This window comes from Theropithecus gelada, chromosome 9 (genome assembly GCF_003255815.1).
Source record: "Theropithecus gelada isolate Dixy chromosome 9, Tgel_1.0, whole genome shotgun sequence".
In the NCBI taxonomy this organism is placed as follows: Eukaryota; Metazoa; Chordata; class Mammalia; order Primates; family Cercopithecidae; genus Theropithecus; species Theropithecus gelada.
In genome coordinates, this window is record NC_037677.1 from 47,866,418 (window position 1) to 47,886,181 (window position 19,764).

General features: G+C 38.9%; 1 protein-coding gene across 4 annotated transcripts in view; it reads left to right on the top strand.

The window, feature by feature from the left end:
* Positions 1–19,764, top strand: part of WAPL (WAPL cohesin release factor) — an 87,292-nt gene that overhangs the window by 53,455 nt on the left and 14,073 nt on the right. For all 4 annotated transcript variants that reach the window (XM_025397066.1, XM_025397065.1, XM_025397064.1 and 1 more), the window contains 7 exons: positions 3,925–4,152; positions 10,301–10,412; positions 11,092–11,189; positions 12,859–12,935; positions 16,002–16,177; positions 16,501–16,616; positions 17,633–17,797. In XM_025397066.1, the coding sequence (XP_025252851.1) occupies positions 3,925–4,152; positions 10,301–10,412; positions 11,092–11,189; positions 12,859–12,935; positions 16,002–16,177; positions 16,501–16,616; positions 17,633–17,797 (972 nt within the window). The remainder of the gene's footprint in view (positions 1–3,924; positions 4,153–10,300; positions 10,413–11,091; positions 11,190–12,858; positions 12,936–16,001; positions 16,178–16,500; positions 16,617–17,632; positions 17,798–19,764) is intronic.

Consider the following 19,764-nt stretch of genomic DNA (forward strand, 5'->3'; position numbering starts at 1 on the left):
TCTTCACTGAATAGTCTATAAATATATCCTAATTACAGATTGAGTTCATTTTATTTGCTAAATTTGTAGTGCTTATGGCCAGAAGTTTTTGCTTAATACTTATTTTCTCATGAAAACATTTTTTCTTAATTTGTCATTTTATACTATTAAAATTGTATTTTGTTATCTTAGCTAACGTAGTATATTGATACTGAATTCTGTAAGCATGATTTTCTCTATAATCAGAAAGCACTGAGAAGAATCTTTTAATATTATTTGATACTAATGAATGGAAAAAAACTGGTTCGGAAATGCAGCCCTAATTTTTTAGAAACGTTTTTGTCCAGTGTTGAATCTGGAACATGGCCTCATTGTGATGAGGAATAAATTCTTCATTTTCCTTGCCTTTGATGCTTTTGCTTAATAATAAACATAATAACAAAAGTTATTAGGTTTAACATTTTTCAAAATTAGAAGAGAGTAACCATCATTGCTAATTATTATCATTAGTAGTATTTTGAGATGGCCTTACTGTATTTTTGTTAAAGAAATTATGTTCTAAATACAGGTTAGGTGATAAATAATTTAATACTGCATCTTCTGGGCTGGGTGCAGTGGCTCATGCCTGTAATTCCAGCACTTTGGGAGGCCACAGTGGGCGAATCACCTCGGGTTAGGAGTTTGAGATCAGCCTGGCCAACATGGCAAAACCCCAACTCTACTAAAAATACAAAAAATTAGCTGGGTATGGTGGCAGGCACCTGTAATCCCAGCTACTTGGGAGGTTGAGGCAGGATAATTGCTTGAACCTGGGAGGTGGAGGTTGCAGTGAGCCGAGATTGCACCACTGCACTCTGGTCTGGGCGACAGAGCGAGACTCCTTCTCAAAAAAAACCCCAAAAACCTGCATCTTAGGAAACCTAAAGTAATGCACTTAACCCTGAGTGAGCATAACTCTTTACTCAGTTGTAGCAGCTACAAAATAATAATGGAGAAAAAGTGAGCACTAAGAAGTTAGTTCGTTAGCTAGGCACGGTGACTCACACCTGTAATCTCAGCACTTTGGGAGGCTGAGGCAGGTGGATCACTTGAGGTCAGGAGCTTGAGACCAGCCTGGCCAACATGATGGAACACTGACTCTACTAAAAATATAAAAATTAGCCAGGTGTGGTGGCATGCACCTGTAGTCCCAGCTGCTCGGGAGGCTGAGGCAGGAGAATCGCTTGAACCTGGGACACGGAGGTTGCAGTGATCCAAGGTCGTACCACTGCACTCCAGCCTGGGAGACAGAGCAAAATTCTGTCTTAAAAGAAGTTAGTTTGTCGCTAGGCAAGGTGGTGTGCATTTATAAGTCCCAGCTACTCTGGAGACTTAAGGTGGGAGGATCTCTTGAGCCCAGGAGTTCAGATCCATTTTGGGAAACCTAGTGAAACCTCATCTCTTAAAAACAAACAAAAAATAGAATTTGCTTTATTATGCAGTTAACAGTGAACTTAGACATTATAGTGTGTGATTTTAAGGGCAGTGGATCCCCAATAGCCTTTACTATGGCATCCTAATTTCCAAAAATAATTTGCTATATAAACATTTAATCAGACACCTGGTCTGATGCTTCTCTACTTCTGGGGGCTCAAAGTTTAAATCTTTAGATAGTTGCATTTTCTGTATATTGAAATAAGTGTAAGTACAGAATATCTCAAGTGTTGGGATATCCCAAATGTAAGACCTTTTTTTTGTATTCACATTTATCTAGAATATTTCACCTTCAGTATTTTTAGATTGTGTTAGTAGAGTGTCCTGGCCAGGTGCGGTGGCTCACACCTATAATCCTAGCACTTTGGGAAGCTGAGATGGGCAGATTGCCTGAGCTCAGGAGTTTGAGACCAGCCTGGGCAACATGTGAAACCTCATCTCTATTAAAAATGCAAAAAGTTACCCGGGCGTGATGGTGCGTGCCTGTAATCCCAGCTACTCAGGAGGCCGAGGCACAATAACTGCTGGAACCCAGGAGGTGGAGGTTACAGTGAGCCGAGATCGTGCCACTGCACTCCAGCCTGGGCAACAGAGCGAGACTCCCTCTCAAAAAAAAAAAAAAAAAAAAAAAATTAGAGTGTGCTGACTTAACTACCTGATCTGAGTGATTTTGAGACAGTTTATTAATGATTTAAAAAATTATTTGGTTCAACCAGAGTTGATTGGTTTATTTTATTTTTTTAAGTGATCCTCCCAACTCAGCCTCTCAAGTAACTGGGACTACAGGCTCCTGCCACTATGCCAGGCTAGTTTTTGTATTTTATTTTGTTTTGTTTTATTTTATTTTTTATTTTTTTATTTTATTTTATTTATTTTGAGATAGAGTCTCACTCTGTCACCCAGGCAGGAGTGCAGTGACACAATCTCAGCTCACTGCAGCCTCCGCCTCCTGGGTTCAAGTGATTGTCCTGCCTCAGCCTCCTGAGTAGCTGGGATGACAGACGAGCGTCACCATGCCCAGCTAATTTTTTTGTATTTTTAGTAGAGACGGGGTTTCATCATGTTGGCCAGGCTGGTCTTGAACTCCCGACTTTAGGTGATCTGCCTGCCCCAGCCTCCCAAAGTGCTGGGATTAACAGACGTGAGCCACTGCGCCCAGCGTAATTTTTGTATTTTTAATAGAGACGAGGTTTCACCATGTTACCAGGTTGATCTCGATCACCTTACCTCAGGTGATCTGCCCGCCTCAGCCTCCCAAAGTGCTGGGATTACAGGTGTGAGCCACCACGCCTAGCAATTGGTTTATTTTAAAGAAATCCAAATAAGTGTATTTCAGCATCCTGGGTTTATATACAGATGTAAACACAGCTGTGTTTTCCAAGGGAAAAAAATGTGTTAAGGGTTTGATATAGATTTAAAATTATTATTTAAATTATTGATTTTAAACTGAAATATGACTACTATGTCATAAAGAATAGGCTGGGCGTGGTGGGTCACGCCTGTAATCTTAGCACTTTGAGAGGCCAAAGTGGGTGTATCACTTGACCTCAGGTGTTCAGAACCAGCCTCGGCAACATGGTGAAACCCCCTCTACAAAAAAATAGAAAAAAATCAGCTGGGCATGGTGGCGTCTGCCGATTGTCCCAGGTACTTGGGAGGCTGAAGTGGGGAGGATTGCTTGAGTCCAGACAGACAAGGCTTCAGTGAGCTGATGTGGTGCCACTGCAGTCTAGTCTGGATGACAAAGTGAAACCTTGTCTCAAAAAGAAAAACAATGAGGTATGTCGTAATAGAATTTATATATATATATACTCACACACACATATCTGTAAAAATGTTCTATAAACTCTTCATTTAGCACAGAATAGCCAAATAAATAACTCAGCTTATATTCTTCTAGCTATCAGGCATTCATGTATGGAGGATCCATTGAAAGGAAAATTTTAAGCAACAGCGTTTAATTTTTTAAACATGTTTCTTCAGAGTATTTTTAGAGTGGGGCCGGGTGCGGTGGCTCACACCTGTAATCCCAACACTTTGGGAGGCCAAGCTGGGCGGATCACGAGGTCAGGAGATCAAGACCATCCTGGCTAACACTGTGAAACCCCATCTCTACTAAAAAAAAAATTCAAAAAATAAGCTGGGCGTGGTGGTGCATACCTGTAGTCCCAGCTACTCAGGAGGCTGAGGCAAGAGAATGACGTGAACTCGGAAGGTGGAGGCTGCAGTGAGCTGAGATTGCACCACTGCACTCCAACCTGGGCAACAGAGTGAGACTCCATCTCAAAAAAAAAAAGAATATTTTTAGAGGGACCACTGAATAAAACATTTTTGAAGTTTCCAACATGGTTAGTAATATGTTTTAAGTGTTCTAACTTATAAACAAAAGTCATTAACCATCTTATTTCCTGAGATGTCAGGAGTTGCTTACATGAACTTTTTTTTTTCTTTTCCTTTTTTGGCCTGTTGAAGAATCTGTCCCTGTGTACAGCTGCCCTCATGTATATACTGAGTAGAGATCGTTTGAACATGGATCTTGATAGAGCTAGCTTAGATCTAATGATTCGACTTTTGGAACTGGAACAAGATGCTTCGTCAGCCAAGCTACTGAATGAAAAAGATATGAACAAAATTAAAGAAAAAATCCGAAGGCTCTGTGAAACTGTACACAACAAGCATCTTGATCTAGAAAATATAACGGTGGGTTCCTTCTTCCTTCCTTCTAAGATGAGAATTACTTTCATAAAGTCTTTGGTTAGTTACAGCAGCTGTGTGACTGTGGGCAAATTATTTTAACTCTAACCTTGTTTTACAGTTTGGCAAATTTTTTAGGTTTAGATCTGAGCATAATTTCCTTCCTTGCCTGAACTTCCTAAACTAGTTTATCTGTATTTAGGCTTTTTGCCCAGTAAATAGTTGCATTTTCTGTTGCATTTTTTCTAATCCTTTTCTCTTTATTTTTTATTTTTTAAGGAAAAAATGGGCCGGGCACAGTGGCTCATGCCTGTAATAACCAGCATTTTGAGAGGCCGAAGCAGGTGGATTGCCTGAACCTGGGAGTTTGGGTCCAGCTTGGGTGACATGGGGAAACCCCAGCTCTACAGAAAATACAAAAAAGTTAGCCAGATATGGTGGTGTGCACCTGTAGTCCCAGCTACTCAGGAGGCTTAGGTTGGGGGAATATCCTGAGCCAAGGGAGTTTTAGGGTACAGCGAGCCGAGGTTGTGCCCCTGCACTCCAGCCTGGGTGGCAGAGTGAGATCGTCTCAAAAAAAAAAGGGTAGAAACTACATTTAGGCTATTAGGAATTTGAATTCTTATTCTCCATGGATTTCAGGAATAAAAGTTTCAGAGGATTTACATCTGCCATTTTCTTTTTTAATTTTTATTTTATAATAATGGTAATAATTATTTTTTGAGACAGGGTCTTGCTCTGTTTCCCAGGCTGGAGGGCAGTGGTGCAGTCATAGCTCATTGCAGCCTCAAACCCCTAGGCTAAAGTGATCCTCCCACCTCAGCGCCCCAAGTAGCTGGGACTACAGGTGTATACCACCATATCTGGCTAACTTTTGTATTTTTAGTAGAGGCGGGGTTTTCGCCATGTTGCCCAGGCTGGTTTTGAACTCGTGGGCTCAAGCGATCTCCCCTCAGCCTCTCAAAGTGTTGGGATTACAAGCGTGAGCCACCACCCCTGCCATAACTGCCATTTTCAATTGGCAAGCATCTATTTATTCCAGAGTACCTCAGGGTGTCTAACTGCTTCATGGGACTTGAAGAACCCTGAAGACACGACAAGGAAGATTCCTAGGCACCTCGCCTCCCCTGAGGTGGTATTCCTTATAATTTAGTCATGGCCAGTAGCTGCTGTTAATGCTCATCACAATGCCCCATGTGTGAGATGGCTATTCCATTTTTGCTTTAGTTCAGTTCTGCTTTCTTCTGACTTTTTACTTGTACAATCAATAATGTTCCAATGGTTTCTAGGCCAGTAGAAGATAATTGGCCTGTGATTTTGAAAACAAACAAACAAAAAGAATATTTATTATAAAGTAACCTGGTTTTCAGACATTTCCAACATCAAAACTATATAAACATTGGTTATTGTCTACTGGTTCACAATGGACAAGTCTATGCAAACGTACCCCCAAAGTCCAAGGAAGCCGAGAGGCCGAAGAGTCTGACAAATCCAGTGTTTTAGAAAGAAACATTTAAGAGGGACTTACGAACAAAAGCCGTATCTGTATCTCGGGATCCCCATGCCATTACACCCCACATCCAGGGTTTATATGCTATATGGAAAGCGTAATTCAGAATGGATGTGTAGGGCTGTTGAAGTACACCAGGGTTGTTTGACGTAAGGGCAGGATATGCAGTAAGTACCTGATTTTACATAAGGAACAATGGGTAAACTGGAAATTTTAGAGGCTTTCCTGAACAGATGTTAATTAATCAGAAGCCAGGCTGGGCGGTGTGGCTCATGCCTATAATCCCAGCATTTTGGGAGTCCGAGGCAGGCGGCTCACCTGAGACCAGGAGTTCAAGACCAATCTGGCCAGTATGGTGAAATCCGGTCTCTACTAAAAATACAAAAATTAGCTGTGCATGGTAGTGGGTGCCTGTATTCCCAGCTACTTGGGAGTCTGAGGCACAAGAATTTCTTGAACCTGGAACCTAAGAGGCAAGGTGGAGGTTTCAGTGAGCTGAGATTGGCGCCACTGCACTCTATCCTGGGCAACAGAGCAAGACTGTGTCTCCAAAAAAAAAAAAAAAAAAAAAAAGGGCCAGTGTCTCCACACCTCCACACTTACTTAACTGAAGACTGCAGCATTTGCCACAAAAATTTGTAGGATGCGGCCGGGCGCGGTGGCTCACGCCTGTAATCCCAGCACTTTGGGAGGCCGAGGCGGGTGGATCACAAGGTCAGGAGATCGAGACCATGGTGAAACCCCGTCTCTACTAAAAATAGAAAAAAATTAGCCGGGCGCAGCGGCGGGCGCCTGTAGTCCCAGCTACTCGGGAGGCTGAGGCAGGAGAATGGCGTGAACCCGGGAGGCGGGGCTCGCAGTGAGCCGAGATTGCGCCACTGCACTCCAGCCTGGGCAACAGAGCAAGACTCCGTCTCAAAAAAAAAAAAAATTTTGTAGGATGCTTTGTGCTAGCCAGATGTGACTTAAGGCTCTTGCTCTATTCTCTATTTTAATTAAGGTAGAGGTGGTAATACATTCTGGTTACGGTGGAGGATGGGAGAGCAATTTAACTTTAAACAGCAAGGTACAAAACTGACATGTATTCAGTACTTTTCACTTTATAAGATTGTGGAGAGAGGTGGTGTGCTCAGATGGCAAATCATGAAGTCTTGCCCCTGTCGCCCAGGCCAGAGTGCAGTGGTGTGATCTCGTCTCACTGCAGCCTCTGCCTCCTGGGTTCAAGCGATTCTTGTGCGTCAGCCTCTTGAATAGCTGGGATTACAGGCGTGTGCCATCACACTCAGCTAATTTTCTTGTATTATTAGTAGAGACGGGATTTTGCTATGTTGGCCAAGCTGGTCTCAAACTCCTGATCTCGGGTGACCTGCCCTCCTCGGCCTTCCTGGGATTACAAACATGAGCCACTGCGCCTGTCCAAAATATCTGTAATTTTTATTTACTTCTATATTTTTACAGTGTCTACTAATTTTTTCATGCTATAAAAGAATAAATTTGAGCCTATAATTTTTATTTGCCTGCATAGTTGGATGAATGTGCATTTAGTTTTTTGTCTGTATTCAACATTTAGATTCATTTCAGGTATGCTGTTAAATAACATGATAAACTTGATAATTGGATTTGTCTTATATTTTGTTGAATTTATTAGGATGATAAATACCAGAATAGAAACTTTCCTACACTGTATTAAATAGTTTACTCATATGATTAAGCCAGAGCACAGTTGTCAATTTTAGGATTCCTCTTTTTCCCCACTAATGTTAGCTATTCTTGAATATTTTTGTTTTAAACTGTACAGTAGATTTACTATGTTGTTTTGTACAATGAATATCCTCTACACATTAGTTTTGTTACTAGTTGCTTACTTTCTTGAATATATTGGTATTGCTGATTTCCCATGAAAAGATAATTTAAAATAGTAATATAGTCATGCTTTGCGTCATGACAGATATGTTCTAAAAATGCATCGTTAGGTGATTTTGTTGTTGTGTGAACATCAGAGTGTACTTACACAGACCTAGAAGTTATAACCTACCACACATCTCGACTATATGGTAAAACCTGTTGCTTTTAGGGTGCAAACCTGTATAGCATGTTATTATATTGAACACTGAAGGCAGTTGGAACACAATGGTGGTAAAATTTGTGCATCTAAACATAAAGATACAGTAAAAATATGATATAAAAGATTTTAAAAGATACACCTATATGGACACTTACCATGAGTAGAGCTTGCAGGACTGGAAGTTGCTCTGTGTAAGTCAGTGAGTGATGAGTGAATGCGAAGGCCGAGGACATTATTGCACACTACTACAGACTTGATAAACACCATACACTCTGGTTCCCTTAAGTTTAACTCTTGACTCTTTTATAATAACACTTAGCTTAAAACACAAATTGTATAGATCTACAAAAATATTCTGTGAGCTTTTTTCTGCTTTTAAAATTATTTTTTAACTTTTAAAACTTTTTTTGTTAAAAATGAAGACGACACACACACTTTAACCTAGGTCCACACAGGGTCAAGATTATCAATATGATTGTCTTCCACCTCCATATCTTGTCCCATTGGAAGGTTTTAGGGGCAGTAAAACTTGCATGGAGGTGTCATCTCCTGTGATAACAATGCCTTGACCTGGAATACCTTCTGAAGGACCTGCCTGGGGGCTCCCCCGCACTGCCTTGAAACTCTCTGGCTCTGTCAACCTGGCTGGAGTGCAGTAGCGCCATCTCAGCTCACTGCAACCTCCGCCTCCTGGGTTCAAGTGACCCTTGTGCCTCAGCCTCCCAAAGTGCTAGGATTACAGGTGTCAGCCACCTCGTGGCCTGTTGCTCTTATTTTCTGATTAGTGATTTGACTGTGCTTTAACTCTGAGGACTATTCCAGTTTTCAAATAAAATGCTTGAATAGTAGGCTGTTTTTACATGCTAGCTTATAGTATACTGAATATAGCCTAAAATATCAAAGAATCGTTTTTATGCCAATAGAAACAAAACCAAAACTTACTAAAAAGACTCGAGTTTTAATTATTAATATCACATTACCATCACCTTTCTTCTAAACAAAGAATGCCTCATTAGGCTTCAGCTTTGCCAGTATGACTCATGAATTAACACACCCGAACCAATCTAAATTACTTTTTGAGGGACAGAATGAAAAATGGGCACAATTGAATCTGTTTTTTGTGGTATTGGATTCTAGTTCTATATTTGTCACCTTGGAGAACTTTTTTTTTTTTGAGACGGAGTCTCACTTTGTCGGCCAGGCTGGAGTATAGTGGCACAAATCTTGGCTCGCTGCAACCTTGGCCTCCCGGGTTCAAGCAATTCTTCCTGCTTCAGCCTCCCAAGTAGCTGGCATTACAGGCGCCCACCACCACGCCCAGCCAATTTTTGTATTTTTAGTAGAAATGGGGTTTTACCATGTTGGCCAGGCTGGTCTTGAACTCCTGACCTCAGGTGATCAGCCCGCCTTGGTCTCCCAAAGTGCTGGGATTACAGGCTTGAGCCACCACACCTGGCCGAGAACAACTTTTTTTAAAAGAAGTAGATTAAAATATTCTAGATCTCTTCTAAATGTGCAATCCTAAGGTTTTCACTGGTAATATCTGTTATTTGTGTTTCTAAATATCTAATTTTTGTGCAGTTTTCAAATAGACCTGATAATGTAAACCATCATCTTTCGAAAGGGAGAAATTTAGGGAGAAAAATCAGATCTTGTCAGTCTTTGCTAGTTAAAGAGCGTTTCTTTTGTTATGCTGAAGTTCCTTTATTACAGCAGGAACCAAATTGCTGTTTGTTGGGAAGTGGCTGTCTGCTTTAAAAAGAAAAACAACAGCCAAAGTGAAATAAAGAGCAATAAAAACTTTACTCAGATTGTGAATGTGGCTCTTAGCTTTTGTACCAGAAGGTGGTGGTCCTAAAGCATTATTTGTATACAGTTTTGTTATCATGGCCACATGATGAATATCTGAGCTGCTAAGCCTGCAGTATGCCCTTTAAAACTAGTCAGTCTGCAACACTAAAATGAACAAAAGATTTGTATGCAGAATAGACAAAATACACCGAATAATAAGAAAAGACAATCAGTCTTGCAGGAAAATATGGAAAGAACAATGAACAGGAGTCTCATATTAGAAACATAATATGTGAAAAACTGTTCAAGGTTATTGTAGTTGTAAAAATACAAACAAAAGCAATATGTTACCATTTTGTGTCCTCAGACAAAAATGTTAAGTGATAACTTGTGCTTTTGAAGATTCAGGGCAACTGACTTTGCTCCTGAGAGTGTTACTTGTTAAATCCATTGCAGTAAATTAATCCAATATTGATTTACAGTTAAAAAATACATGTACCCTTTGACTTAGCAGTTCCACACTTCTATACTGTAGAAATAAGAGTACCTATATATATGTATAATATTAAACTGATAAATGATAGACTAATAGCACATTTTCTCTATGAAAAGCTGGTTAAACTTTGTTCAATGTAGACTATTCTGATAAAATTGAAAATTAGTTCAATTTTATGTATAAAAGTAGTATTAAAAAACTACATGTAGCATGCAGTAAAGTTTTGTAAAGAAACAATTTCTAGACTTATTGCTGAAAGTTAATATTCGTTAATGATGCTTCTGGTTTTTAGACTGGGCATTTAGCTATGGAGACATTACTGTCCCTTACTTCTAAACGAGCAGGAGACTGGTTTAAAGAAGAACTCCGGCTTTTGGGTGGTCTGGATCATATTGTAGATAAAGGTATGATATTCACATTTATAATGTTTTTATATATTATTTAAAGCCTGAAGAAAATACTCCATTGACATACTTCAAAAAATAATTGTATCCGTTTGGAAATGTCTATTTTTTTTTTTAGTAGCATCCTGCAAATTTCTAACATTTAAAGAAGCGACCAGCTGGGCGCGGTGGCTCACGCCTGTAATCCCAGCACTTTGGGAGGCCGAGGCGGGCGGATCACCTGAGGTCAGGATTTTGAAACCAGCCTGACCCACATGGAGAAACCCCGTCTCTACTAAAAATACAAAACTAGCCAGGCGTGGTGCTGCATGCTTGTAATCCCAGCTACTTGGGAGGCTGAGGCAGGACAATTGCTTCCCCATGGGAGGCGGAGGTTGCAGTGAGCTGAGATTGTGCCATTGCACTCCAGCCTGGGCAACAAGAGTGAAACTCTGTCTCCAAAAAAAAAAAAAAAAAAAGGCCATTAACATTTTGATCTTGGGGGATTATGGAAACAAAATAATTACAGAGTATGATATATTTCAAAATCTCACAGTATGAAACCTAGAATAAAAAATGTTCAGAGAGGTTCCAGCATGTTCATAGCGTGTGTACAGATGGCTTTTAATGTTAGCTAAAAGTATTCTGTTGGTAAGTATTGATGGTAAATACTAACTTACGTTTGTTTCTTTTCACCTAGTAAAAGAATGTGTGGATCATTTAAGTAGAGATGAGGATGAAGAGAAACTGGTAGCCTCACTATGGGGAGCAGAGAGATGTTTACGAGTTTTAGAAAGTGTAAGTATGGATGATTTGGCAAAAATTATTCAATCTTAATTGTGATTGTGTGTGTGAGAGAGACTGCCAAATATTTTTTATACCCCTGGGGGTTCACTTCTGTTAATCCAGATAGAAATAGCAGTACTTTTTTTGAGCAACCAGTTAATAAACAAGCTAAATGAGTAGTTTTATATTTTAGGAGTACCTGTATTGTTGCTGCAAATGAAATGTTATGCTTGTTTGTTTATATATGCCAATCTTTTTTTAAGATTTTATTATTTTTATTATTATTTTTTGAGCCAGAGTCTCGCTCTGTCACCCAGGCTACAATGCAGTGGCCTTGTCTCAGCTCACTGCAACCTCTGCCTCTAGGGTTCAAGCAATTTTCATGCCTCAGCCTCTTGAGTACTGGGATTATAGGCATGTGCCATCATGCCCTTCCAATTTTTGTATTTTTAGTAGAGTCAGGGTTTCCCCATGTTGGCCAGGCTGGTCTCAAACTCCTAGCCTCAAGTGGTCTGCCGGCTTTGGCCTCCCAAAGTGTTGGGATTACAGGCATTACACCTTGCTGGGCCCCTCCAAGCCCAGCTTTTTTTTCCTTAATGTGAATTTCCTTAATGTGAATTTCTACTTGACTACATTGTAGATAACAATAGTGAAATGCAATCAAGTTTTATTTTTAAATTATTAGCATTTTGTTTATTTGACTTTTATTTGAGTCAGATTGTTTATAGGCGTGACTTGTCATAATATTTGGCTTTGGAGAATGATACTGTTGAACTGCAGTAAGTATATTTTGTTCTTTGACTCTTATGAAGGACTTAACCCAGTTCCGTGTAGATTAGAATTTATACTGCCAGCTAATTTCAGCATGCATAGGTTTGTTCACCAGGTTATTTTAAAAACATCTGTGGGGAAAATAGGCCAGGCACGGTGGCTCACGCCTGTAATCCCAGCACTTTGGGAGTCCGAGGTGGGCCGATCACGAGGTCAGGATATCGAGACCATCCTGGCTAACACGGTGAAACCCCATCTCCACTAAAAATACAAAAAATTAGCTGGGTGTGGTGGCAGGTGCCTGTAGTCCAATCTATTCGAGAGGCTGAGGCAGGAGAATGTTATGAACCCAGGAGGTGGAGCTTGCAGTGAGCTGAGATTGTGCCACTGCACTCCAGCCTGGGTGACAGAGTGAGACTCCGTCTCAAAAAAAAAAAAAAAAAAAAAAACTGTGGGGAAAATAGTGTAGTATAAATTAAAAGCTCCTGGCCAGATTAAATTGTAATCGCTCCATATGTCTTCTAGAGTGCTTTGAGTACAGTAGATAACATATTTCTTTGTAAAAATGTATTCTAAATGAATCTACTTATGAACTTTACGTTATTTGTAAGTTGAGGACTGCTCTATTCTGACATTCAGTGTGTTTGGCAATTTGTTACAGTGAATATATAGTGTAGAATATGTTAATTATGAATGAATAATTATAACAGTGATGTCTTAATTTTTTTCGTAAAATATTAGCTTTCTTATTTTACATCTGGAACCTGTGGGTTGTGAAATTATTTCCTTAGGTAACAAGAACTGTTTCTTCCTCATTTTTATATCTTTTACGCCCCAGGCAGAATATGGTGTTGTGTGAATGAATGAAAGTTTTGGATTGTCACAATTATCTCATATTCTTCCCTTTTAGGTAACTGTGCATAATCCCGAAAATCAAAGCTACTTGATAGCATATAAAGATTCCCAACTTATTGTTTCATCAGCTAAGTAAGTTTTTTGTTTATTAGTTAACAGTTAACATTGTTACTTATTTTGAACATTTGGATTGATCATAAATGAAAGAAATTTGGATTAGCTTCCTCCATCAAGTACTCTGTTGAGTTCTATGAATCAGTTCACATTGTGTAACGAAAGTTTGAAGAGTACAGATTTTGGACACAAAATGAAGATGTGAATTCCAATTTGATAATTTCAGCTGTATCACTTTTGTAATATACAAACCAAACTCTTTACAAGGGGGGGATAATAACTGTGTCTAACCCACCTAGGATTTTTATTACAATTAAATGTGTTAATTTGTATGTTTGTAAGAAATATATACTTAGTAGACATTTTAAAATATGTGTATATTAAAAATACATATAAAAACATTTTTAAAATTTAAATGACTTTAAAAGTATCTTTTGTATCTTATTTGTGATACATATTAATGAGTTAAATTAGTTAATATGCAAAGCCTAGAACAATACTTGGCATATAGTAAATACTAAGCATTTTTCCTCATTCTGGTTTTAAATGGAGTTTTCTAGCCCTCTTCTTCTGCACTTTATTTAGACCTGTTTTTTCATATCTGTATGTAGCTTCTTCCATTCCACATTTCTTTCTTCCCACATTTCATCACAATTAGGCTAATGCTGTCACCTCTGCGCAGGTAAAATTCCCAAGTATGTCTCCAGTCCTGGTTTTATCTTATTACAGCAGCCTCTTCCTGATATCTCTGTCCTAGTTCTTGATATCTGCCCTAGTTCTCTGGCTTTTAGCCTATCCAGAACAATACTACTTGGAGTTAACTCTCTCCAAATCGCTACTTTGAAAAAATAGTTTTAATTTCTCAAATCTCTGATTCCTTACTGTCTTTAGATATATGTACGACTTTCTTATTGAAGTCAGCCTTATCAAAGGCCCATTGCAGTCTTACTCTAGTTTATCTGTTTTTTAACCTCTTATTTTGGAGGAATTCAAATATAAATAGTGTAATAAACTGTAATGTACACATTATCAATCATGGCCAGTCTGGTTTCCATCTATAACCCCATCCATTCCCTCTGCTGTATTATTTGAAACAAATCCAGGTATTATTTCATCCATAAATACTTAAGGTCTGAAAGAAAAGGACTCTTTTAAAAAATATAACCTCAATGCCATTTTCATACCACACATTATTAGTTGCCTACTATTTTATGTTTAGGCAATATTCTAATTTTCAATAGTCTCAAATTTTTAGTCTCAATAGATTTTCTTAATCTGTAGGTTTTTAAAATCTCCCTTTTTGTCTTGGATTTGTACATTTTGTATCTTTCATTTGTATATTTTATTTATCTTTATTTTATTTAGTTTTTTTTCTGAGCCCCAGCTGGAGTACAGTGGCATGATCTTGGCTCAGTGCAACCCCCGCCTCCCAGGTTCATGCGATTCTCCTGCCTCAGCCTTATGAGTAGCTGGGACAACAGGTGTGCGCCACCATACCCGGCTAATTTTTGTATTTTTAGCAGAGACGGGGTTTCACCATGTTGACCAGGCTGGTCTCAGGTGATGTGCCCGCCTCAGCCTCCCAAAGTGTTGGGATTACAGACGTGAGCCACTGTGCCTGGCCTATTTTATATATATTTAGCACTTTTTTTTTTTTTTAAATAGATACAGGGTCTTGCTGTGTTGTCCTGGCTGGTCTCAAACTCGTGGGCTCAAGTGATTCTTCTGCCTTGACCTCCCAAAGTGTTGGGATTACAGGCATGAGCCACTGTGCCTTGCCTATATTTAGTGCTCTTACCGCATGCATTCTGGTTGTTTGCTACCATGTTATTACCCTTCCTTACCAAAGATTATTGAAGTTAAATGTTTCTGGTTTCATTTTCTTTTTTAAATTGACAAGAAAAATTGTATATGTTGTTTCTGATTTAAAAATATCTCTTGTGTATACTTCATAACCTCTGGCAAGTACCTTGTAAAAGGAAGTATTTCATATGACAGATGCTCTTTCGTTGTGATTAGGAAAATCAGGCCACATGTCTTGGAAGTGGCAGTAGAGGTCAGAATTGAGTGTTTGTAAAAGAGCACTTATCTCTAGGTTTTTAAGCTTTTCAGCAGAAACCATAATCAATTCAGAGATAGCTTACAGAAAGATTAAATAACATATGCTGAACCTCCTTTTATCTTCAAAGCCCGAGTTTAGCCCAGTCTAAAAACAGTTGAGTTACCAATGACAGTATGGTAATCCTGACCAGCATTCAATACCAGAAGAACAAATTATTTTAGGTTAGACATGAGGAACACCTTCCTGACCAAATGGTTGTAAAATATTAAGAACTTTCACAGAATTTCCTCAGTATGTTTTAAAGGGCAACTAGGCATAGATTAGATACGGTTTCTAATTTTGTGTGATATATAATGCATGAAGAATCAACTGATAGAGCCAGCTTACTTGATTTGTATTAAACATAAAAATAGTGGACTTGATGATTTAAACAGTGTCTTTAGAAATACTAGATCCATTTAGGGATTATATTTCCTTGTTATTTTGGGTAGAATCTTGAGAATCCTTGGATGTAACTCATCCCCTTGGATAACTGTCAAGGAGACATGTCAGTTTGAATAAACTTAAATTAAAAAATAATGATTTATATTGTCACATTGGTAGTTAAGATAATAAAAATAATGATTTGCTCTAATGCGTATGAAATATTTAATACTTGTGTTTACTTTAACATTTGTTATGTAGTCATAACATTTACTACCTCAGAAGTGTCCAACATTAGCTCTTTAATCATTTGCACTGTTTGAGAAAGGGTTGTTGTCCGTCTCATATTGGAGAGATCAATAACATGCGAGAGAATTTGGAAATAAAGAGATTACTAGTGGTAAATGTAGATAGTACAGATATAAACTTCTGCCATGAGTTTTTAATTTTAACGTTCCTTGGATAATTTTTTTTAAGGTATCAGGTTTTTCCAAAATAAAGTGAAATTTCATCCGATAGCCTTTAGGTTCAAGTAAGTAGAAATTTGCTGTTACCTATTATTATTTACTATAATAGTCTATATTTTATTTCCTTTTAAGAGCATTACAGCATTGTGAAGAACTGATTCAACAGTACAACCGCGCGGAGGACAGCATATGCTTAGCTGACAGTAAGCCTCTGCCTCACCGGAATGTAACTAACCATGTAGGCAAAGCAGTGGAGGACTGCATGAGGGCCATCATTGGGGTGTTGCTCAATTTAACTAATGATAATGGTAAGATTTTTTCCATTTTTTTCTCATTGAAAGATGTATATTACATGTGAAAACAAGTTATTTTTCTTTGTTTCTCCTTTTCTTAGGATAGTGATTTTTTAATTTGACATAATGTACTTGACTTATTCATGTGTAGGTTTAAATTACTTTTAAGAGTTGGTATTTTTAGAAGCCTAGTAGCTTAACCCGGAAGTATCAACAGTATGTTTCAATAGAGAAATGACTGTACAATTCCAAGTTAATGTCCATGTTAATAAATCTCCATTATTAGTGTTCTAAGGAAGAATCAATAACCGCTTTCCTATATCCATTTCTTATTTCAGAGTGGGGCAGCACCAAAACAGGAGAGCAGGACGGTCTCATAGGCACAGCACTGAACTGTGTGCTTCAGGTTCCAAAGTACCTACCTCAGGAGCAGAGATTTGATATTCGAGTGCTGGTAAGTTGAAATGACTTTTTCAGAAAAATGAGTATCATATCTAGTAAGGTGTGCAAAATGTTAACCTTAGTTTGGGTTTAAGAACCAACCCTTTAATATATTTTGGGTTTTTTTCATGAATTTCCTTAAGAACATACTTTTTTTTTTTGGAGATGGAATCTACAGTGGCATCATCTTGGCTCACTGCAACCTCTGCCTCCCTGTTTCAAGCAGTCCTCTTGCCTCAGCCTTCCAGGTGCTGGGACTATAGGCATGTGCCACCATGCCTGACTAATTTTTGTATTTTTAGTAGAGACGGCATTTTGCCATGTTGCCCAGGCTGGTCTCAAACTCCTGGCCTCAAGCGATCTGCCCGCCTCAGCCTCCCAAAGTGGTGGGATTACAGGTATGAGCCACTGTGGCTGGCTGAATGTACTTCTTATTGTACAAAAGAAAGCCATGAAAGACCCTATGTAAACATAAAAAGTGCAAAAGCTAAAAGTGACGGTTAAAAATTAAAGGAATGATTCTTTGGGAAAATTGGTGGGTTTTTTTGTTTTGCTTTTTTTTTTTTTTTTTTTTTGAGACAGAGTCTTAGTCTCTTTCCCAGGCTGGAGTGCAGTGACACAATCTTGGCTCACTGCAACCTCCATCTCCTGGGTTCAAGCGATTCTCCTGCCTCAGCCTCCCAAGTAGGTGGGATTACAAGCATCCAACACCACACCTGGCTTGTTTTTGTATTTTTAGTAGAGATGGGGTTTCCCCATGTTTGTCAGGTTGGTCTTGAACTCCTGGCCTCAAGTGATCCACCCACCTTGGCCTCCCAAAGTGCTGGAATTACAGGCATGAGCTACTGTGCCCGGTCTTTTTGCTTTTTTTTTTCTTTTTGTCCTTTCATACTACTGGTTTTTAGCCATTTTGTAGATGGTAGAACACTGATATTCAGCTTTTTAGCTACCAATAAAAATTGTGTATATTGTGTTTATTTGTTTTAAGCACTCATCTCTGATAATATGTGTCTTTTAAAATTTTTGAAGGGCTTAGGTCTGCTGATAAATCTAGTGGAGTATAGCGCTCGGAATCGGCACTGTCTTGTCAACATGGAAACATCGTGTTCTTTTGATTCTTCCATCTGTAGTGGAGAAGGAGATGGTAGTTTAAGGATAGCTGGACAAGTTCATGCTGTTCAGGCTTTAGTGCAGGTAAGCAACCACTTAAATACAAACTCATAACTGCAGTTTGTTGGATTTGTCCAATTTCTTTTATCAATTCCACCTTTTACCTCCTTTTCTTCCCCACCTGTTGCTGGCCCCCTCTGCCCCTCCCCCAGCCTTTTTAGTTAGAACTCCTGAAGCATGTCTCTGCTGGGGTCGAAAGGGACTGTTTTACACCTGACCAATTTTTAAATATTCACAGCGTCTAGGGTGAAAGCTTATTTTAAACCAGAATTTGTAACCAATTAAAAATGTGGTACACGGTGGTGCACGCCTATAATCCTAGCACTTTGGGAGGCCGAGGCAGGTGGATCACTTGAGGTCAGGAGTTCAAGACCAGCCTGACCAATATGGTGAAACCTCATCTCTACTAAAAATACAAAAATTAGCCAGGCATGGTGGCATGCACCTGTAATCCCAGCTACTCAGGAGGCTGAGGCAGGAGAATCACTTGAACTGAGGAGGTGGAGGTTGCAGTGAGCCAAGGTGGCATGTCACTACACTCCAGCCTGGACAACAGAGGAAGACTCTGTTTCAAAGAAAAAAAAAAATGGTGTTGTGATTTCTCTGTAGATCAGTACACTGCTTAGAATGCATTCTTACTTTATTCTGCTGATTTTTCTCAACTGTTATAATCACTCCTTAAGTATTGTTACCAAAAAGCAGAAACAAAGGCACATTTGTTTTATTAATCAAATTGGGTGCGGTGCAGTGGCTCACACCTGTAATCCCAGCACTTTGGGAGACTGAGGCGGGGAGGATCACTTGAGTCCAGGAGTTCAAGACCAGCCTGGGCAACATAGTGAGCTCCCATCTCTGTTTAAAAAAAAAAAAAAAAGTCAAGAATCCAGGCCCATCTCATCCACTTCATGTTCTCTAGTATTTATTTACTCATCTGATCTGTGTCCAGAACTTTGACCTTATGGACCATAGAAAGCTAGAAGTTCCTTTGTCACCTGTTCCCTTACCCAGTCTGGAAAGAGCAGAGTAGCTGAGCATGGGAAATCGTGAATGAGAATGTTTCTTTGAACCATTTAAAGTCATTTTTCATTATCCTCTTTTGTTCTCTATTATGTGTGATTGAATGTTGACTGTAGATAAGAGGTAGTTAATCCCTAGGATTTTCTTCTTAGATTCAGGATACTCGGTCTTGACTAGCCTTGAAATTTTAGTTTATTTAAAATACAAAATTAAATGTGAAACTAGTGATAAATTGTCATTACTTATCTATAACAGTAATAGTAAATGGTAGTAGTAATTTACTAACAATAATTGGTAATAGACTACTTTTAGTCTCCAGATACCATTTAGAGATTTCATTTAATGCAAAAACCATTTTAAAATATTTGGCACCTCTCTCTTTGATCCCATCGACACATTTATTTTTCTGCTAAATGAAGCATTTCTTGACCAGGCTAGGTAGCTCACACCTATAATCCCAGCACTTTGGGAGGCCAAGGTGGGTGGATTGTTTGAGCTCAGGAGTTTGAGACCAGCATGGGCAACATAGTGAGATCCTGTCTGTACAAAAAGTAAAATAGTTGATCGAGTGTGCTGGTGCATGCTCATAGTACCAGCTACTCGGGAGGCTGAAGTGAGAGGATTGCTTGGGCCCAGGAGTTTGAAGTTGCAGTGAGCCGTGATTACAGCGCTGTGTTCTAGCCTGGGCAACAGAGTGAGACCGTGTCTCAAAAACGTTTTAAAATAAAAGTATTTTTTTTTCTGTACAGTTGACTTGTTTTTAAACTTTTTATTTCAAAATAGTTATAGACTCACAGGAAGTTACAAAAATAGTACAAAGAATCCCATTTACCCTTTACCTAACTTCCTCAAATGGTGACATCTTATATAACTGTAGTACCATAGCAAAACCAAGAAATTGACATTGGTACATCACTGTTAACTGCACTTTAGACCTTACTTAGTTTCACCATTTTTCATCTGCATTCATTTAT